Here is a 16,904-nt window from a genome sequence, read left to right on the forward strand (position 1 = left end):
TAGGTACAAATGTAGCGTGATCAAGACCGGCTGAGAGTCGCAAAGTCGTCTAAGTGGAATTCCTTAGAGAATACGGGAGGGGGAGGATGTTTTATAACTTGCCTCACCTTTTTTTCCAGCTCTGAAGGCGAGTTAAATTATATGTTTTATTAAATAATATAACTGTGTTTAACATTTTAAAATTAATTACTCGAATTACCAGGATACTAAACACACACCAATACCTATGGTAACGGATGCATGAATATAGACGTCACACATAAGCTGCATTCATACAGGCTCATTAGATATACAAATGGATGGGAAAATGGCTGCATATGCACCTTGGAGCTCATTGACTGTGGGAAAAACATACAGTATGTGTAATTTAACTTGACTCAAATGTGCGAGAGTTCTCAAAATCAGTACCAGTGGTACACACGTAAGTCTACCGCTGTTGTTCTGCCAACCACTTCACGTAGTCGTCAAAGTTCTTAAATAAACATCATGTGATGTTTTGTAAGTGACCTGAAAATAGTCGTCGTTAGTACTACTTTCGAGAACTGTGAAACCTGAGACAGGTAATAGGACACAGATTGTACTCATAGCAAACTTTATGCTCACCGCAACAAAATTCCATGGTGGTCTACCGCATTTATTTACAATGGCAGATCACAAAATGCCCTAAATGGTTGTGACAGGAAAACTGGGTACATCGTGGCCGCTGTTCCATTGTCCACGTGCTCACGACAGCCGTTTCGGCCCCCGGTCCAGCGAGCAGCGTAAGTGACGAGCTGCAAGAGTGGCCAAGGTCGCGTTACGAGCACGCGAGGCACTGCTCGCGGCCACCACAGCCCGCGAACAAAACTGCCCGGAGAAATTCACGCTGGCTTTACTACCAGAGACTATACTACAATATCGTACTTGCATGACATAAACTTTTATCACGCGATGATATGGTTGGTTCTCGATTAATATTTAAACTTACCAAGCAGAGAATGCAGTTGTACGAGGAATAAATCGTCCTAGAAAGTTAAAACGATTGAGAAGTCCCGTCCGAACATTGAAAAGGTACGCCACGAAATGATAGTTCTGGCTATAGTCGAGCTAGGGACTCATAAATTTCTTAGGTTACCTAAAGATGACGAACCAAGCTCAGCTTCCTTTAGGGAGTGTCAAATTAAGTGTACCTAATTATGAAAGCAACAAAAACAAGGAAGCATTTTGAACTTAAGTCAGTTTACAATGAGTTTTCTTTCCATCCACGTCTTTAATTGTTTGACTATTTGTCTCAATGATTAGGACTATTGGCTGATGAACAAAAAAGTCTAGTTTTGATTTCCGTTTGGATCTGGGAATTTTATTCTCTTGTGGGAAATTTCCCACCTGGTTCAGGACTGAGTGATTTGGTATTTTATGGCAGGAATGGCTAAGAATGTTCTGAGATCTGATTTGGCCACCCATTCTGCTCTTGATTCCGTTGTCCACGGTGTGCCTTCTTGGAGTTTGTCTACACATTGCATCAGTGATGATTAGATTAGAAGGAATTATCGATTGAATTTATCCCAGTGAGTGGACAGGAGTGTCATTATAAAATCCACCAGCCCATGGAGAAATCCATCATGTTTCTCACGTGGCAAGAATCAGGGTTCAACCCCGCTAGGAAGCAAGTTATCTGATCACTCAAGCACCATGGCTGTGTGGTGTGACATCCCTTCACCCCATACTGCAAATAATAGGTGAAATCACCTCAGATGTGACTTCTACCACTGTGGTGTTACTACCAAACTCAGAAAATGAGCAAAAAAGAATCTGCGAGTTGAGAGACTTCTCCACCTTGTCTGCCGGCAGTGATCAGCGCAGTGGCGTACTGGCTGGTGGGCTACGCCATCGCGTACGGGGACGGCAACGCCGTGCTGGGACTCACGCACTGGGCGGGAGCCGGGCTGCGGCCGCACATGATGGCGCACTGGTTCTTCCAGTTCGTGTTCGCGGCCACCGCCGCCACCATCATGTCGGGAGCCGTGGCCGAGCGCTGCAACTACGTCGCCTACATCGCCTACAGCGCCGTCGTGTCCGGTCAGTGGGCACACCGTCCTCAGCTACATGAGTCCAGTATCTGTCCCGAGAAACATACACTCATCCGAGGTCTTTGATGGTCGCAATGCTGGTGCTTACAATGTTCTTTGTGAGACATGGAAGGAATAGTAGTTCTCCTCTGAATGTTATGACTCCCGTTAAAATATTTCAAAATATTGTTATTTAATGGTTACTTTAATTGACCAAGTAAATAGTAATCTTCCATTAAAGCGGGAGCTATCTTAGATGTCATGCCAAGTGCAGCAGCACGCCTGGTAACTCCCGCACAGAGACTGACCGCAGGTGACTACCCAGTGCCCTGCGCCACACTTGTGACAAGCACGGCGGTGCTGTGACTGCTGGGACGGGCGTGTGCAGGGCTCGTGTACCCGATGGTGTCCCACTGGGTGTGGTCGCCCCAGGGCTGGCTGCTGCAGCTCGGCTACAAGGACTTCGCCGGCAGCGGGGCGGTGCACCTGCTGGGAGGGACCTGCTCGCTGGTGGCCGCCGTGTTCCTGGGGCCCCGCATCGGCCGCTTCGACGGCAAGCTGGGTCCGGAGCTGTTCCTCGGACACTCCACGCCGGTAATATCACTGGGCACTGGCTTGCAAATGCTAGCTAAAAAAATACATGTTTTTTTCTTGATATTTTGTCAGTAGATATTGCAAAGCTATCAGTACCATAGTTACCTATTTCAGTCTTTCTTCCCCATGTCATTCACTCCCGATGATCCTTGCTGGACAATCCAGATCACTGATGCTTCGGCCTCGTGATATATAATGGGTTTCAATTTTACAGTGGTTTCGAGCCCAGAATTATCTTGGAGGTACCGTCGTCCTAATTATATATGCACAACCTTGTAGTATTACCCTTTCTACTTAAGTACACATACTTTATTTCAAGTGTTTTGCATCATGAAACGACTGGATGCTAAGCTGAATAGCTAATACTTTAAGATTTGTAGTACAGCTTCTTTGCTTATTGGTGATCTGCTGTGCTAACGCTTCGGGCCAGACGCAGCAGATACACAACACGGATGTCAACAATAGCATGTACAGTACCTAAATTATCAAAACATCTTTAAAATGAAATAAAATCACGTTTTGTTTCTCCTTCTTTCACTTAATTTCTCATTAATAGTAGATACAATTTTTCTTACTTAAACAATTGTATTTCTTCGTCATATTTTATTTGTGTATAAAATATGGAAATATTTTATACACAGCACAATTAAATGTGTCCACCCTTTGCTTCTTACGCGTCTTGCCACGAGCTTTTTGGACCCTGAGACGACCTGTCTCCTCTCCATAAATTTTCTTTCTTTTTAAAATATGCTTCAATATGGTTAACTCTATTAAAATGTCGTAAAATAATTTGTTCAAGCCAGATAATCGCAATTTTATAAGATAGCACTAGAGAGCCGTCACGAATGCGGACTTTACTTCCATGCTATCGATTTTTTGTCACAGACACTTCATAACCAGTGTGGATTACATTTATAAGACAATATCCTGATAACTGACTATTGTCGACCTTGTGCTGTGACATGCAGCATTTGAGATGTAAAAAGGCGAGTAGTTAGTGAAGTTAGGAAACAAAGATGTGGTAAATGACATTTAAGATACAGTTTCAATGCGGAAGCATCTTTAATTATATTTCCTCATTCCCGACACAGATGCAGCATATGCACTGCTCAGTCAACATCGATTCTAGCAATTTAAGCAAAATATATACACGCAGGTTCCATCGAGGTCAAGATATCTCTTGGAACTGAGTCTCTCTGTGAACAAGCGAAGACAATAAAACAATAGTTGTACAAGGAGGAAGCCTAGGAGTGCGGGTAGTGATGGTCGCGCCCTGGCGCAGCTGGTGGGCGTGGGCGGCCTACTGCTGTTCAGCGGCTTCCTGGCCTTCAACGGTGGCTCGCTGGGCTCCATGGCGGGCCGCGGGGACGGCGGCGTCATCTCCACGGTGGTCGCCAACACGGTGATGGGCGGCAGCGGCGGCGGGCTGCTGGTGCTGGCCGGCAGCAGGCTGGGGCTGTTCGGCGACCCCGCCTGGAGCTTCGCCATCACGCTCAACGCCGCGCTCGCCGGCATGGTGAGCCTGACAGTCCTCCACAGCAGCGCTCGCCGGCATGGTGAGCCTGACAGTCCTTCATAGTCGCGCTCGCCGGCATGGTGAGCCCGACAGTCCTTCACAGTCGCGCTCGCCGGCATGGTGAGCCTGACAGTCCTTCATAGTCGCGCTCGCCGGCATGGTGAGCCTGACAGTTCTCCACCGCCGCGCTCGCCGGCATGGTGAGCCTGACAGTCCTTCACAGCCGCGCTCGCCGGCATGGTGAGCCTGACAGTCCTTCATAGTCGCGCTCGCCGGCATGGTGAGCCTGACAGTTCTCCACCGCCGCGCTCGCCGGCATGGTGAGCCTGACAGTTCTCCACAGCCGCGCTCGCCGGCATGGTGAGCCTGAAAGTCCTTCATAGTCGCGCTCGCCGGCATGGTGAGCCTGACAGTCCTTCATAGTCGCGCTCGCCGGCATGGTGAGCCTGACAGTCCTTCATAGTCGCGCTCGCCGGCATGGTGAGCCTGACAGTTCTCCACCGCCGCGCTCGCCGGCATGGTGAGCCTGACAGTCCTTCATAGTCGCGCTCGCCGGCATGGTGAGCCTGACAGTCCTCCACAGCCGCGCTCGCCGGCATGGTGAGCCTGACAGTCCTTCACAGTCGCGCTCGCCGGCATGGTGAGCCTGACAGTCCTTCATAGTCGCGCTCGCCGGCATGGTGAGCCTGACAGTCCTTCACCGCCGCGCTCGCCGGCATGGTGAGCCTGACAGTCCTTCATAGTCGCGCTCGCCGGCATGGTGAGCCTGACAGTCCTTCACCGCCGCGCTCGCCGGCATGGTGAGCCTGACAGTCCTTCATAGTCGCGCTCGCCGGCATGGTGAGCCTGACAGTCCTTCACAGCCGCGCTCGCCGGCATGGTGAGCCTGACAGTCCTCCACAGCCGCGCTCGCCGGCATGGTGAGCCTGACAGTCCTTCATAGTCGCGCTCACCGGCATGGTGAGCCTGACAGTCCTTCATAGTCGCGCTCGCCGGCATGGTGAGCCTGATAGTCCTCCACAGCCGCGCTCGCCGGCATGGTGAGCCTGACAGTCCTTCACCGCCGCGCTCGCCGGCATGGTGAGCCTGACAGTCCTTCACCGCCGCGCTCGCCGGCATGGTGAGCCTGACAGTCCTTCACAGCCGCGCTCGCCGGCATGGTGAGCCTGACAGTCCTCCACAGCCGCGCTCGCCGGCATGGTGAGCCTGACAGTCCTTCACCGCCGCGCTCGCCGGCATGGTGAGCCTGACAGTCCTTCACCGCCGCGCTCGCCGGCATGGTGAGCCTGACAGTCCTTCATAGTCGCGCTCGCCGGCATGATGAGCCTGACAGTCCTTCACCGCCGCGCTCGCCGGCATGGTGAGCCTGACAGTCCTTCATAGTCGCGCTCGCCGGCATGGTGAGCCTGACAGTCCTTCATAGTCGCGCTCGCTGGCATGGTGAGCCTGACAGTCCTTCATAGTCGCGCTCGCCGGCATGGTGAGCCTGACAGTCCTTCACAGCCGCGCTCGCCGGCATGGTGAGCCTGACAGTCCTCCACAGCCGCGCTCGCCGGCATGGTGAGCCTGACAGTCCTTCATAGTCGCGCTCGCCGGCATGGTGAGCCTGACAGTCCTTCATAGTCGCGCTCGCCGGCATGGTGAGCCTGACAGTCCTCCACAGCCGCGCTCGCCGGCATGGTGAGCCTGACAGTCCTTCACAGCCGCGCTCGCCGGCATGGTGAGCCTGACAGTCCTTCATAGTCGCGCTCGCCGGCATGATGAGCCTGACAGTCCTTCACAGCCGCGCTCGCCGGCATGGTGAGCCTGACAGTCCTCCACAGCCGCGCTCGCCGGCATGGTGAGCCTGACAGTCCTTCATAGTCGCGCTCACCGGCATGGTGAGCCTGACAGTCGTTCATAGTCGCGCTCGCCGGCATGGTGAGCCTGACAGTCCTTCATAGTCGCGCTCGCCGGCATGGTGAGCCTGACAGTCCTTCATAGTCGCGCTCGCCGGCATGGTGAGCCTGACAGTCCTTCACAGCCGCGCTCGCCGGCATGGTGAGCCTGACAGTCCTTCACAGCCGCGCTCGCCGGCATGATGAGCCTGACAGTCCTTCACAGCCGCGCTCGCCGGCATGATGAGCCTGACAGTCCTTCACAGCCGCGCTCGCCGGCATGGTGAGCCTGACAGTCCTTCACAGCCGCGCTCGCCGGCATGATGAGCCTGACAGTCCTTCACAGCCGCGCTCGCCGGCATGGTGAGCCTGACAGTCCTTCACAGCCGCGCTCGCCGGCATGATGAGCCTGACAGTCCTTCACAGCCGCGCTCGCCGGCATGGTGAGCCTGACAGTCCTCCACAGCCGCGCTCGCCGGCATGGTGAGCCTGACAGTCCTCCACAGCCGCGCTCGCCGGCATGGTGAGCCTGACAGTCCTTCATAGTCGCGCTCACCGGCATGGTGAGCCTGACAGTCCTTCATAGTCGCGCTCGCCGGCATGGTGAGCCTGACAGTCCTTCATAGTCGCGCTCGCCGGCATGGTGAGCCTGACAGTCCTTCACCGCCGCGCTCGCCGGCATGGTGAGCCTGACAGTCCTTCATAGTCGTGCTCGCCCGCATGGTGAGCTGACAGTCCTCCACAGCCGCGCTCGCCGGCATGGTGAGCCTGACAGTCCTTCATAGTCGCGCTCGCCGGCATGGTGAGCCTGACAGTCCTTCATAGTCGCGCTCGTCGGCATGGTGAGCCTGACAGTCCACAGTCGCGCTCGCCGGCATGGTGAGCCTGACAGTCCTTCATAGTCGCGCTCGCCCGCATGGTGAGCTAACAGTCCTCCACAGCCGCACTCGCCGGCATGGTGAGCCTGACAGTCCTTCACCGCCGCGCTCGCCGGCATGGTGAGCCTGACAGTCCTTCATAGTCGCGCTCGCCGGCATGGTGAGCCTGACAGTCCTTCATAGTCGCGCTCGCCGGCATGGTGAGCCTGACCGTCCTTCATAGTCGCGCTCGCCGGCATGGTGAGCCTGACGGTCCTTCACAGTCGCGCTCGCCCGCATGGTGAGCCTGACAGTCCTTCACAGTCGCGCTCGCCGGCATGGTGAGCCTGACATTCCTTCACCGCCGCGCTCGCCGGCATGGTGAGCCTGACAGTCCTTCATAGTCGCGCTCGCCGGCATGGTGAGCCTGACAGTCCTTCACCGCCGCGCTCGCCGGCATGGTGAGCCTGACAGTCTTTCATAGTCGCGCTCGCCGGCATGGTGAGCCTGACAGTCCTTCACCGCCGCGCTCGCCGGCATGGTGAGCCTGACAGTCCTTCACAGTCGCGCTCGCCAGCATTTTGAGCCTGACAGTCCTTCACCGGCCTTCTTGAAATTAATTAATTTTAAAAAAAGAACATTTTAGTTTTAATTCCATAAGCGATTTTATGACTACCAAATATTCTCGTGTACCAGTAGGGTGACTGGAAGGAAGATAGGTTAGTTCACTACACAACATCTTCAACTAAAAAATGTGTGCGTATAGTCCACGCGTGACAGAAGTGAAACTTCTTACTTGTACGGTCTCGATAGAGAAAAATTATTTGAATTGTTTTATTAAACAAGAGATAATAACTGAGTATAATAAAGTACTATTATGATCGCAAATGAAAAATTGCCATTTTCCACATCCTGTACTCTCGCATCCATTCACTGGAACTTTTTGGCGCCTCTTTTGAAGGTTTATTCCCACGTTGCATTTAATAATACATCTTATCTGCTTCTGCCCTTTTATTATTTTCAGGCATGATGTTAAATCACGAATAAAATGAAATAACATAAAACACTCCATTCGAACATAAATTACACTTATAAAGTTTATTTCACAAGTCTATACGTCCTTTTGACATTCACAATGTTCACATACTAAAAATAAATAACACTTATAAAGCTAAGTCTATATGTTATTTTTTACATTTCCAATCACACAATTCACGTAAAAAAAATTGGTTGTCTGTAAAGTCGGTTTACGGACGATAGTTTAACGTGACAACGTCATAACAAAACATTGATGAAATTATTGCATACTTTTATGAATAAAATTGAATCATTTTTATTGAATTATCGCTATTTTGTATGGATAAAAAGGAGTGAAATGAAATCTACAATTTAATTGATAAATTTACTTTTAATTGCACTCATTAATTCAAATATGTTTATTACTTTAACGAACAGATTATTTTAACTATAACTTTTATACATGTTTGCTATTTAACTTCTTCCAATCTGTGTTATTCTGTTAAGGATAGGACGATGATAGGAAAAGTAGGAAACGAATGGAAGTGTTTCAAGTTTAATGTGCCTCGAAAAAGTCAAATCGATGGTTGTTCCAATCGAGTGGAAGATAGATAGATGCGGCGCAAGCGTACAATGAGCGTAACGAGACAATGTGCGTAACGGGACAATGAGTCATCCTTTTATTGCGTGCAGCAGGCGTTCATGGATTTATTAGTCGTTGTCACGTAAAAATGAATGATACGTATAATGTTAATTGTACCAATCAATAACTCTTTTCGAAACGAATAAAATAATTGTAAATACTTTAAATTAAATAAAAGGGATATGGCAGCTTCAATCGTTAGCCGTGACGAAAACTGAGGTGTAGACAAACACAAGCAGCGTTACGAGAATTCCGTAGCATCACTGCTGAGTCATTTCTACCTCTCACCTGCCGTCTCCCTTTCCGGCCGTTACAACTAACTTATAGCATGTTACGCTACGTACATATTCCACCCCCGTCCCCTCCTTTACCATCATCCAATTCGACCGCTAGCGCATGTGTTGGAGTTTCGTCGCCGCTGACGCACTCTCCTCCTTTAACTGTCCCCACCACCACTTACCTAACTATTCCCCTCGTGCGATCGGAATTTTCGTAACGCTCGCAAGTTGTAGCCTCCTCAGCAAAGAAGTTTCACTTGAAAACCCACGCACGTCCACGGCTCAACTGCGTCCGGATCACGACACGCTCTTCTGTGCAGGTGTCTGTCTGCGGCGCACCTGACGAACTGCTGTTGTGGTCCAGCTTCGTCACTGGGGCGATCGCTGGCCTGGTGTACATAGCACTGCACTACGTGGTTCTGAAGCTCAGGAGTGAGTATCTACTTGAAATAGGACTCAAATGTGTGCCTAGTACTTGCACGCATAGGGGGCTGTCACTAGACAGGGCCTACGATGCGCTTATTGTGCCTACACTAATGATTCCGTCCGTACCAACACCAGAGTGTCGTTCACATTCAGAGCTGAATTATAAATAACTTTTAATTAGGTATGTAACTTGTGCAGAAACTGTGATTTTACATTATTAATGTAATTATTTTGACTCGTACAACATATCGATGTTAAGAAAACCCCTTAATTTTTTTTAAAAATAAATTTGTGATTAAAAAAATGTTACCATACACTTAATTTTATTTATTGAAAGAAATACAGAAATGTTTTTCTTCGTCATTTCATTGCTTGTATTCTTAAACATTTTTTATTGAGTTTGTATTTCATTGGTTTATTAAATTGTTGTTAAAGCTTATGTTTTAGAGTGACATGATGTCTGTTCTTTATCTTCACCCTTTTTTTTATTATTTTCTTGTTTTAACTGTATTTCGTAATATTCTAATCACGTTACTGAAGTCTGAATATGTTTTATCGACGATTACGCGAAAGTTTCTGACACAGTTCCATCAATGTAATACAATAGTTGGCGCGAGTAGTATCATATATATGTGTGAGTGTGTATATATACATATATATACATATATACATAAATATACTGGCAAACGACCCGGTTCTGCATGGATACCAGCTACTAATGTGGCGTCATTTAGATTTAGTAAGTAAGTACTTATAAGTATCACGATATTTTAAGTGTACTGTGTAAGTCAGCGTAAGCAATATGAGCGCCCTAAAAAGCGTCTTTTTCCACTTGATTAGAAAGCATCGAGAAATCTCTTATATCTTTAAAACGTATTTTACACATGAGTTTCCCGGTAGAGGTTTAAATTCAGTTTGTGTCCGAGATACATTATTTCAGTAATCAATAATCGACAGTAACATTTATTATGGGAACTTCAATTTTTTTCCCCAAGATTCAATCAAGTTTTTGAAGTGTTTATGTATGTGTAATCTACACAAATTCAGAGTTAGCTGGAGGTATGGAATGTCACAAGTTTCATTGATGTATGGTCCTGAGCACGGCTAGCGAATATTACGTGTTGTCATCTCTGCTGACGGGAGGATGCGAGTGGTTTGACCTGTGACGTGTTGCAGTCGACGACCCTCTGGATGCCGTGGCAGTGCACCTGGGGGGAGGGTTTTGGGGTCTGATGGCTGCGTCCATCTTCTCCCGCAGTGGACTGGTGTACGGGGCCACGACCAGATCAGCCATGGTGAGGAGACCCATCAGCAGGGGCGTGCATTTTTCGCGCAAAGATCTGAACACTTATTAGACTGCAACAAGGTATACCCGCACCTGTGGTTTCTTCCTTTTGCTGATTGGCGACGGTCTGCGAGAGAAGTCGTTGCCTTATTTGACCGAGCCACTCTGGACGCTCACTTCCGCACTGGATTATCGTGATTGGTTGTGTTACAAAATATGTGTACCTGAAAGAAACTCACCCAATCACGAAACACAGACGATGCTACAGTGTTTTAACTGTCAGCTAGTCTCGAAATCTTTTCGAGAAATCTGCATGCCTCTACCCACCAGTCTCGAGTATGATCCTTGTCAATTTTTGACAGCTACATGTCTATTAAACTCTCCCATTAACTTATTATATTGTAATATTACTGGTGTATTATCGATGAGAAAAGCAAAAGTGTTCGAAACACGGTTGCAAAACATTATATATTTTAAAAATAGTAATTTATTCATGCAAAATTACAGTTTTTTTTGGACGAGGTTCGCATCTTTGAAGGAATTTTAAACATTTTTGATTCTTAGTGAAAGAAACAGCAATAAATAAATATTCAATTACTTTGTTGTAGGTATATTTGCGCCTATTGGGCATCTTTCAACTGGGACAGTTTTCACCCAGGCTTGCCTGGATTAAAGACAACATCTTTAGTTTCCCCATAATTTACCATGCTCCCGTGTCTCCTTTCTTACAACACTCTGTTCACCCATCCGTCTTTTGGTCTTATTCGAGCACTTCTTCCTTCGGTTTCAATACGATCATAGTCCTCTTTGATAGCCAACCAATATGATTTCAATCCTCCCTTGTTTTACGTACGCCAATCATAATCTCTCGTTTTTAATATTGTTTCAATTTTATTTTGCCTATCCGATCATGAGCATATGCAGAATTTCCTTTCGTTGGGGTAGGGGGGGTGGTGGTTGGGTAAAGATTTATGAAATATAACCACTTTTTCCGCTGTTTGCTTACAAATTCTTTACATTTTTGGTGGGAATAATGGATATATTTAAGGATTTAGGGGGTGGGGTGGGAGCACATAACCCCCTTGTTCCCACCTCCTTGCGTACAACCCCACAACCTATTACTAAGAAAGCCCATCTTGCATGCCTTCGCCTTTGCATACAATGTTAACGGCCTCTGGCCGCTGTGCTCAATGTTTTGCAGCAAGGACGTAGCCAGGGCCAGGTCCGTATGGTCCGGACCCCTCCCTTCTACAATTTAAAAACTAACAAGCGAAGACATATTAAGACAAATACAGCAAACTTAGCTACATAAGGTAACAGAGGTATTACTTCAAAAGGATTGTTGTTACCAACAGCGGGCTAATATTGATGTATTTCCTCCCCATTATAGCCGGACCTGCATTAGGAATTGTATTTTTAAATAGTCTATATATAATGCTGGTTTGCACATGTGTTAATTTATCACTTTATATGTGTAATCATGTAATATATAACATTAATATATGATATGTTTAAAAGAACTCATCAAACAATTGACATAATAACAAATTATTTAAACAATTAAAAACTAAATATGATATAATCAGATTTCTTTTCTAAAGCAAAATAATTACTCAAATGTTTATGTGTAAACGTTTAAGTTCTAAAAGTGTTACATTCCCTGAGGTTTATATTTAAAGATTCAAATTTATAGAAAAATAACTCATACAAAATATGACGGTTATTCCGGACCGCCTACTTCACTGTCTCCTGGCTACGGCTGTGTCTGCAGCTGCTGGTGTACAGACTCGTGGGCGCCGCGGCCATCTTCCTGTGGTCCGGCGCTGCCTGCTGCGTCATGTTCTGGATCCTCAGCGCCTTCGACGTGCTGCGCGTCAGCGAGGACCACGAGTTGCAAGGTATCCTCCAGCCGCCGCAGTCTTAGCTTACAGCAAGGATCCTTCAGCTACAGCAGTCTTAGCAAGCAGCAATGTATCCTACTGCCACAGCAATCTTAGCGAGATGCAAGGTATCCTCCAGCCACCGCAGTCTTAGCTAGCAGCGAGTATCCTCCAGCCGCCGCAGTCTTAGCGAGCAGCGATTATCCTTCAGCTACCGCAGTATTAGCGAGATGCAAGGTATCCTCCAGCCACCGCAGTCTTAGCTAGCAGCAAGTATCCTTCAGCTACCGCAGTCTTAGCGAGATGCAAGGTATCCTCCAGCCACCGCAGTCTTAGCTAGCAGCGAGTATCCTCCAGCCGCCGCAGTCTTAGCGAGCAGCGATTATCCTTCAGCTACCGCAGTATTAGCGAGATGCAAGGTATCCTCCAGCCACCGCAGTCTTAGCTAGCAGCAAGTATCCTTCAGCTACCGCAGTCTTAGCGAGATGCAAGGTATCCTCCAGCCACCGCAGTCTTAGCTAGCAGCAAGTATCCTTCAGCTACCGCAGTCTTAGCGAGATGCAAGGTATCCTCCAGCCACCGCAGTCTTAGCTAGCAGCAAGTATCCTTCAGCTACCGCAGTCTTAGCGAGATGCAAGGTATCCTCCAGCCACCGCGGTCTTAGCTAGCAGCAAGTATCCTTCAGCTACCGCAGTATTAGCGAGATGCAAGGTATCCTCCAGCCACCGCAGTCTTAGCTAGCAGCAAGTATCCTTCAGCTACCGCAGTCTTAGCGAGCAGCGATTATCCTTCAGCTACCGCAGTATTAGCGAGATGCAAGGTATCCTCCAGCCACCGCAGTCTTAGCTAGCAGCAAGTATCCTTCAGCTACCGCAGTCTTAGCGAGATGCAAGGTATCCTCCAGCCACCGCAGTCTTAGCTAGCAGCAAGTATCCTTCAGCTACCGCAGTCTTAGCGAGATGCAAGGTATCCTCCAGCCACCGCAGTCTTAGCTAGCAGCAAGTATCCTTCAGCTACCGCAGTCTTAGCGAGATGCAAGGTATCCTCCAGCCACCGCGGTCTTAGCTAGCAGCAAGTATCCTTCAGCTACCGCAGTATTAGCGAGATGCAAGGTATCCTCCAGCCACCGCAGTCTTAGCTAGCAGCAAGTATCCTTCAGCTACCGCAGTCTTAGCGAGATGCAAGGTATCCTCCAGCCACCGCGGTCTTAGCTAGCCGCAAGGTACCTGCTGTATCTCCTCTTAGCGCAAGGCTATCTGAATTGGCGCGCAGTCTTCTTGCCGTGCATAGGGCAACTATGACATTTGAGCTGTGACTGTAACATTAGAAGGCTTAGAAATGTAGATAAATGTGTAATGCATGCAGGTACCTTAAAGTGCTTTCAAGTATCTGTACTGGTAGTTTTATGCCTAAACATTTATCTGAAAACACGCCTTTTAGCCATTTTAACTATGTATTCTAAAAATACAGTTAAAAAACTTAATCTGGAAACAAAACTACGTATCGGATCTCAGCGAATTCTGAAATGCTTATCGTCTTGAGTAGTTTTCAAAATACGTTTTTTTTCCTGAAGCTCTGCACACTGCGTGTGTCCGAGTAGGCGGGGCCCTTACTGAGTTACAGCTGTTACATGTGTACTTGCACACATGGTACACTGTGTTTGTGAGGTAGCAAGGATATGGACTGAAAGGGCGCAAATGCGTGGTGTGGCAGGTCTGGACGTGGCCATGCACGGAGAGGTCGCCTACCCGCCGACGTCCTGGGAGCCGGACTTCAGGGTCGCGCAGCCAGCGGCTGCGACAGTCGCGGCGCCCGACAAGACGCGGGAGCGCGCAGCGGACAACACGCGCCAGGGTGAGTGCTGCCACTGACTCGGCAGCGTCGTAGGGTTCAGAGCCGGGGAAACCCGGGCCCGAAACTACCGGGAATTACCGGGAATTTTGATGCAGTAAAAGAACCGGGAAATTAAATTCGATTCCCAGGTCTTTCGGGACTTTCGGGACTCGACATCGGGAACATAATTTTTGTTTTTGCGCTCCACCGTCGCCACTTGGTGTTCGAACTGCTCTCTCTCTCTCTCTCTCTCTCTCTCTCTCTCTCTCTCTCTCTCTCTCTCTCTCTCTCTCTCTCTCTCTCTCTCTCTCTCTCTCTCTCTCTCTCCCTCTCCCCCTCTGTGTGTGTGTACGTGTGTCACAAGTAAAATGATTTAATTGAAATAATTTACGGTAACACCCTTATTTCCCATATTTTTTTGTGACGAAGAAGAAAACTGTGATACTTAAAGGGTAATTTTTAATGTACACATGCACTCCTTCCCTTTTAACAAATAGCTAAACCTGCTCCTGAATCCAGAGCAAAATAAATGATTCAAGGAAAGGAATGAAGGAGAAAGGGAGCAAGAGAGCGCTGTGCAAATACTTTAACCAAAAAACCCTGACACAAAATAATATTACAAAAATAGGTTAAAAATTTGAATAAAAAAAATTGAAAAGTGTTGCTCTCCACACCAGCTTCGCGTCCTCTGCTCTATGGCATGAAACTCTCCACTACGTAGATTGTCTTGACTTTCTTACCATGCTTCACAGCCTTAAAGGGCAGTCATCTGTTAATGAGAACAAAAGAGGCATAACGAGCCTACCAGAGGATTTTGTAATTAAACACATCTTTAACATGTCCATAATTTATACACTAAGCATATATTAGGTAGGTATAGGTAAGTAAATAATATCAGTTTTTCTAATATCATGTTTCTGGTCCATTGTGTACCTACTATTATTAATTTTACTAAATGGTAGATTATTTACATTTAATTAGAAGGTATGCAAAAATGTGTATCGAAGTGTGTGTGATTGCATGTGGTGTTGTGTCTGAACTGCATGCCTGGACAAAGAGCACGGAAAAGCGCTGTGTAATGTAAAAGTGCTGCACCTCCCGTGTTGCAGAGAAGTTCACAAGCCGAAGCAGTAAGTCGTTGCCGCCAGTCGCTGAGTACCACAACGCCGCTTTCGTCATCATGGAACACTGCTGACACACGTCACGTCTCGAGCGCCCACAACTGTGCTTCTGTGAAGCAACAACTGGGACGAGTGTGCAGCGGAGAGCGACAACGCCAAATAGACTTCCATTTTTGCTTCTTTCCAATTAACCAGTGTTATCAACGCACGGATACCCATTACAAGAAAAAAATACGGGTCCCCTATAATTTGTTTGGGGTCTCTTTACACTATGCTATAAGCATGGTAATCTTCGGGATCGTCAAATAACTTTTAAAACTAAAATTCACGATCGTAATGTTTTCCAATATGACTCAAGCACATCCTAGTAGGACACTCAATCTAGCTGAAAGAATGGAAAATCTATGGGGGGGAAAAGGTGCCTTGATTTCAGAGTGTTTTTTTAAAAACTTGTAATATTTATTCCACGTGTGGCTGGTCTCGTGAATACTACATCATATTAAACGAATTCATGTTCCTGCCGTAACTGTCCCGCTACCCCGCGGTCACTGCTGGGGCGATGTCAGTTCACGCGAAGATGCAGGATCATCTTCAGAAGAACGCATGTCGTGTGGTTTTCAGAGTTCAAGTCTATCGTGAAGGTGAAAAGGGAGTTTCGTCATTTCATCGGAAAACAGCACCCAACGTAAAGAAGAATCACTCATAGCCGAACAAAAGTCATTTTTCCAGACGTCTTGGAAACTACACAATCCACGATCAGCAGTTCGTAGTGCTCTGAAAGTAGTTGCGTCTTTATGCTTGCAGATTCTACAGGATGTGAAACCAGGGGACAAAATGGTTGCCTGGATGATGACCGAGAACTTTATGATAAAGCAGCTTTTAGCGTAACTGGTAGGTACAGTAAATAGACATAATGTTCTGATTTAGGTATCCAAGCAACACACATGAGACAGCATTTGTATAGATGGACAATCCTCGTAAAATTTTACTAATTTAATATGGGAGTCGTTTTAAATATAAATGAATAGAATTACATCACATGCAAACAACTCTTTTTATTTAAATATCTAATTTTTTTGTTTTTGTTTTTATGTTTGTATGTATAAACAGCAATAACAAAAACGTTGGAAAAGATTTTCGGCCGTTACCAGTACATTAATTAAATACTTTAAAACAACTTGTATTTAACTGCTTAAATAGGAGAAATGCATTTCCAATTCTGAAAGTCTCCACGCCACAAAAGACAGCAGCTAGAAACTGGATGTTCCATTTACAGCCCAAACACGTAGTCGACATGTATCACAGCAATGATATGCACTAACAAGTTCTGTTTACTTTGATGTAAAGGTGTGGACAGTTAATAACACGTGCTGCTCAACTTCTATATTAAAAATGCAATCTTCAGATTTCAAGTGCTACATTTTGTGAACTGTGGTACGGGAAGTAAAACTTTTTTTACTATCAAGTTATTTTTTATGAGAAAATATTTCCTTACGAATTTACACAATTTTTTCCCCACTTGTAGTGTT

At 47.1% G+C, this 16,904-nt stretch overlaps 1 protein-coding gene across 1 annotated transcript in view; it reads left to right on the forward strand.

The window, feature by feature from the left end:
• Nucleotides 1-16,840, forward strand: part of LOC134530524 (putative ammonium transporter 1) — a 57,441-nt gene extending 40,601 nt beyond the window's left edge. Inside the window, exons 4-11 of the mRNA XM_063365418.1 lie at nucleotides 1,831-2,058; nucleotides 2,437-2,642; nucleotides 3,925-4,158; nucleotides 9,151-9,262; nucleotides 10,433-10,551; nucleotides 12,313-12,439; nucleotides 14,135-14,275; nucleotides 15,364-16,840. Of these exons, the coding sequence (XP_063221488.1) occupies nucleotides 1,831-2,058; nucleotides 2,437-2,642; nucleotides 3,925-4,158; nucleotides 9,151-9,262; nucleotides 10,433-10,551; nucleotides 12,313-12,439; nucleotides 14,135-14,275; nucleotides 15,364-15,449 (1,253 nt within the window). The 3' untranslated portion in view covers nucleotides 15,450-16,840. The remainder of the gene's footprint in view (nucleotides 1-1,830; nucleotides 2,059-2,436; nucleotides 2,643-3,924; nucleotides 4,159-9,150; nucleotides 9,263-10,432; nucleotides 10,552-12,312; nucleotides 12,440-14,134; nucleotides 14,276-15,363) is intronic.
• The last annotated feature ends 64 nt before the right edge of the window (nucleotides 16,841-16,904 follow it).

Source organism: Bacillus rossius, chromosome 3 (assembly GCF_032445375.1).
Source record: "Bacillus rossius redtenbacheri isolate Brsri chromosome 3, Brsri_v3, whole genome shotgun sequence".
Classification (NCBI taxonomy): domain Eukaryota; kingdom Metazoa; phylum Arthropoda; class Insecta; order Phasmatodea; family Bacillidae; genus Bacillus; species Bacillus rossius.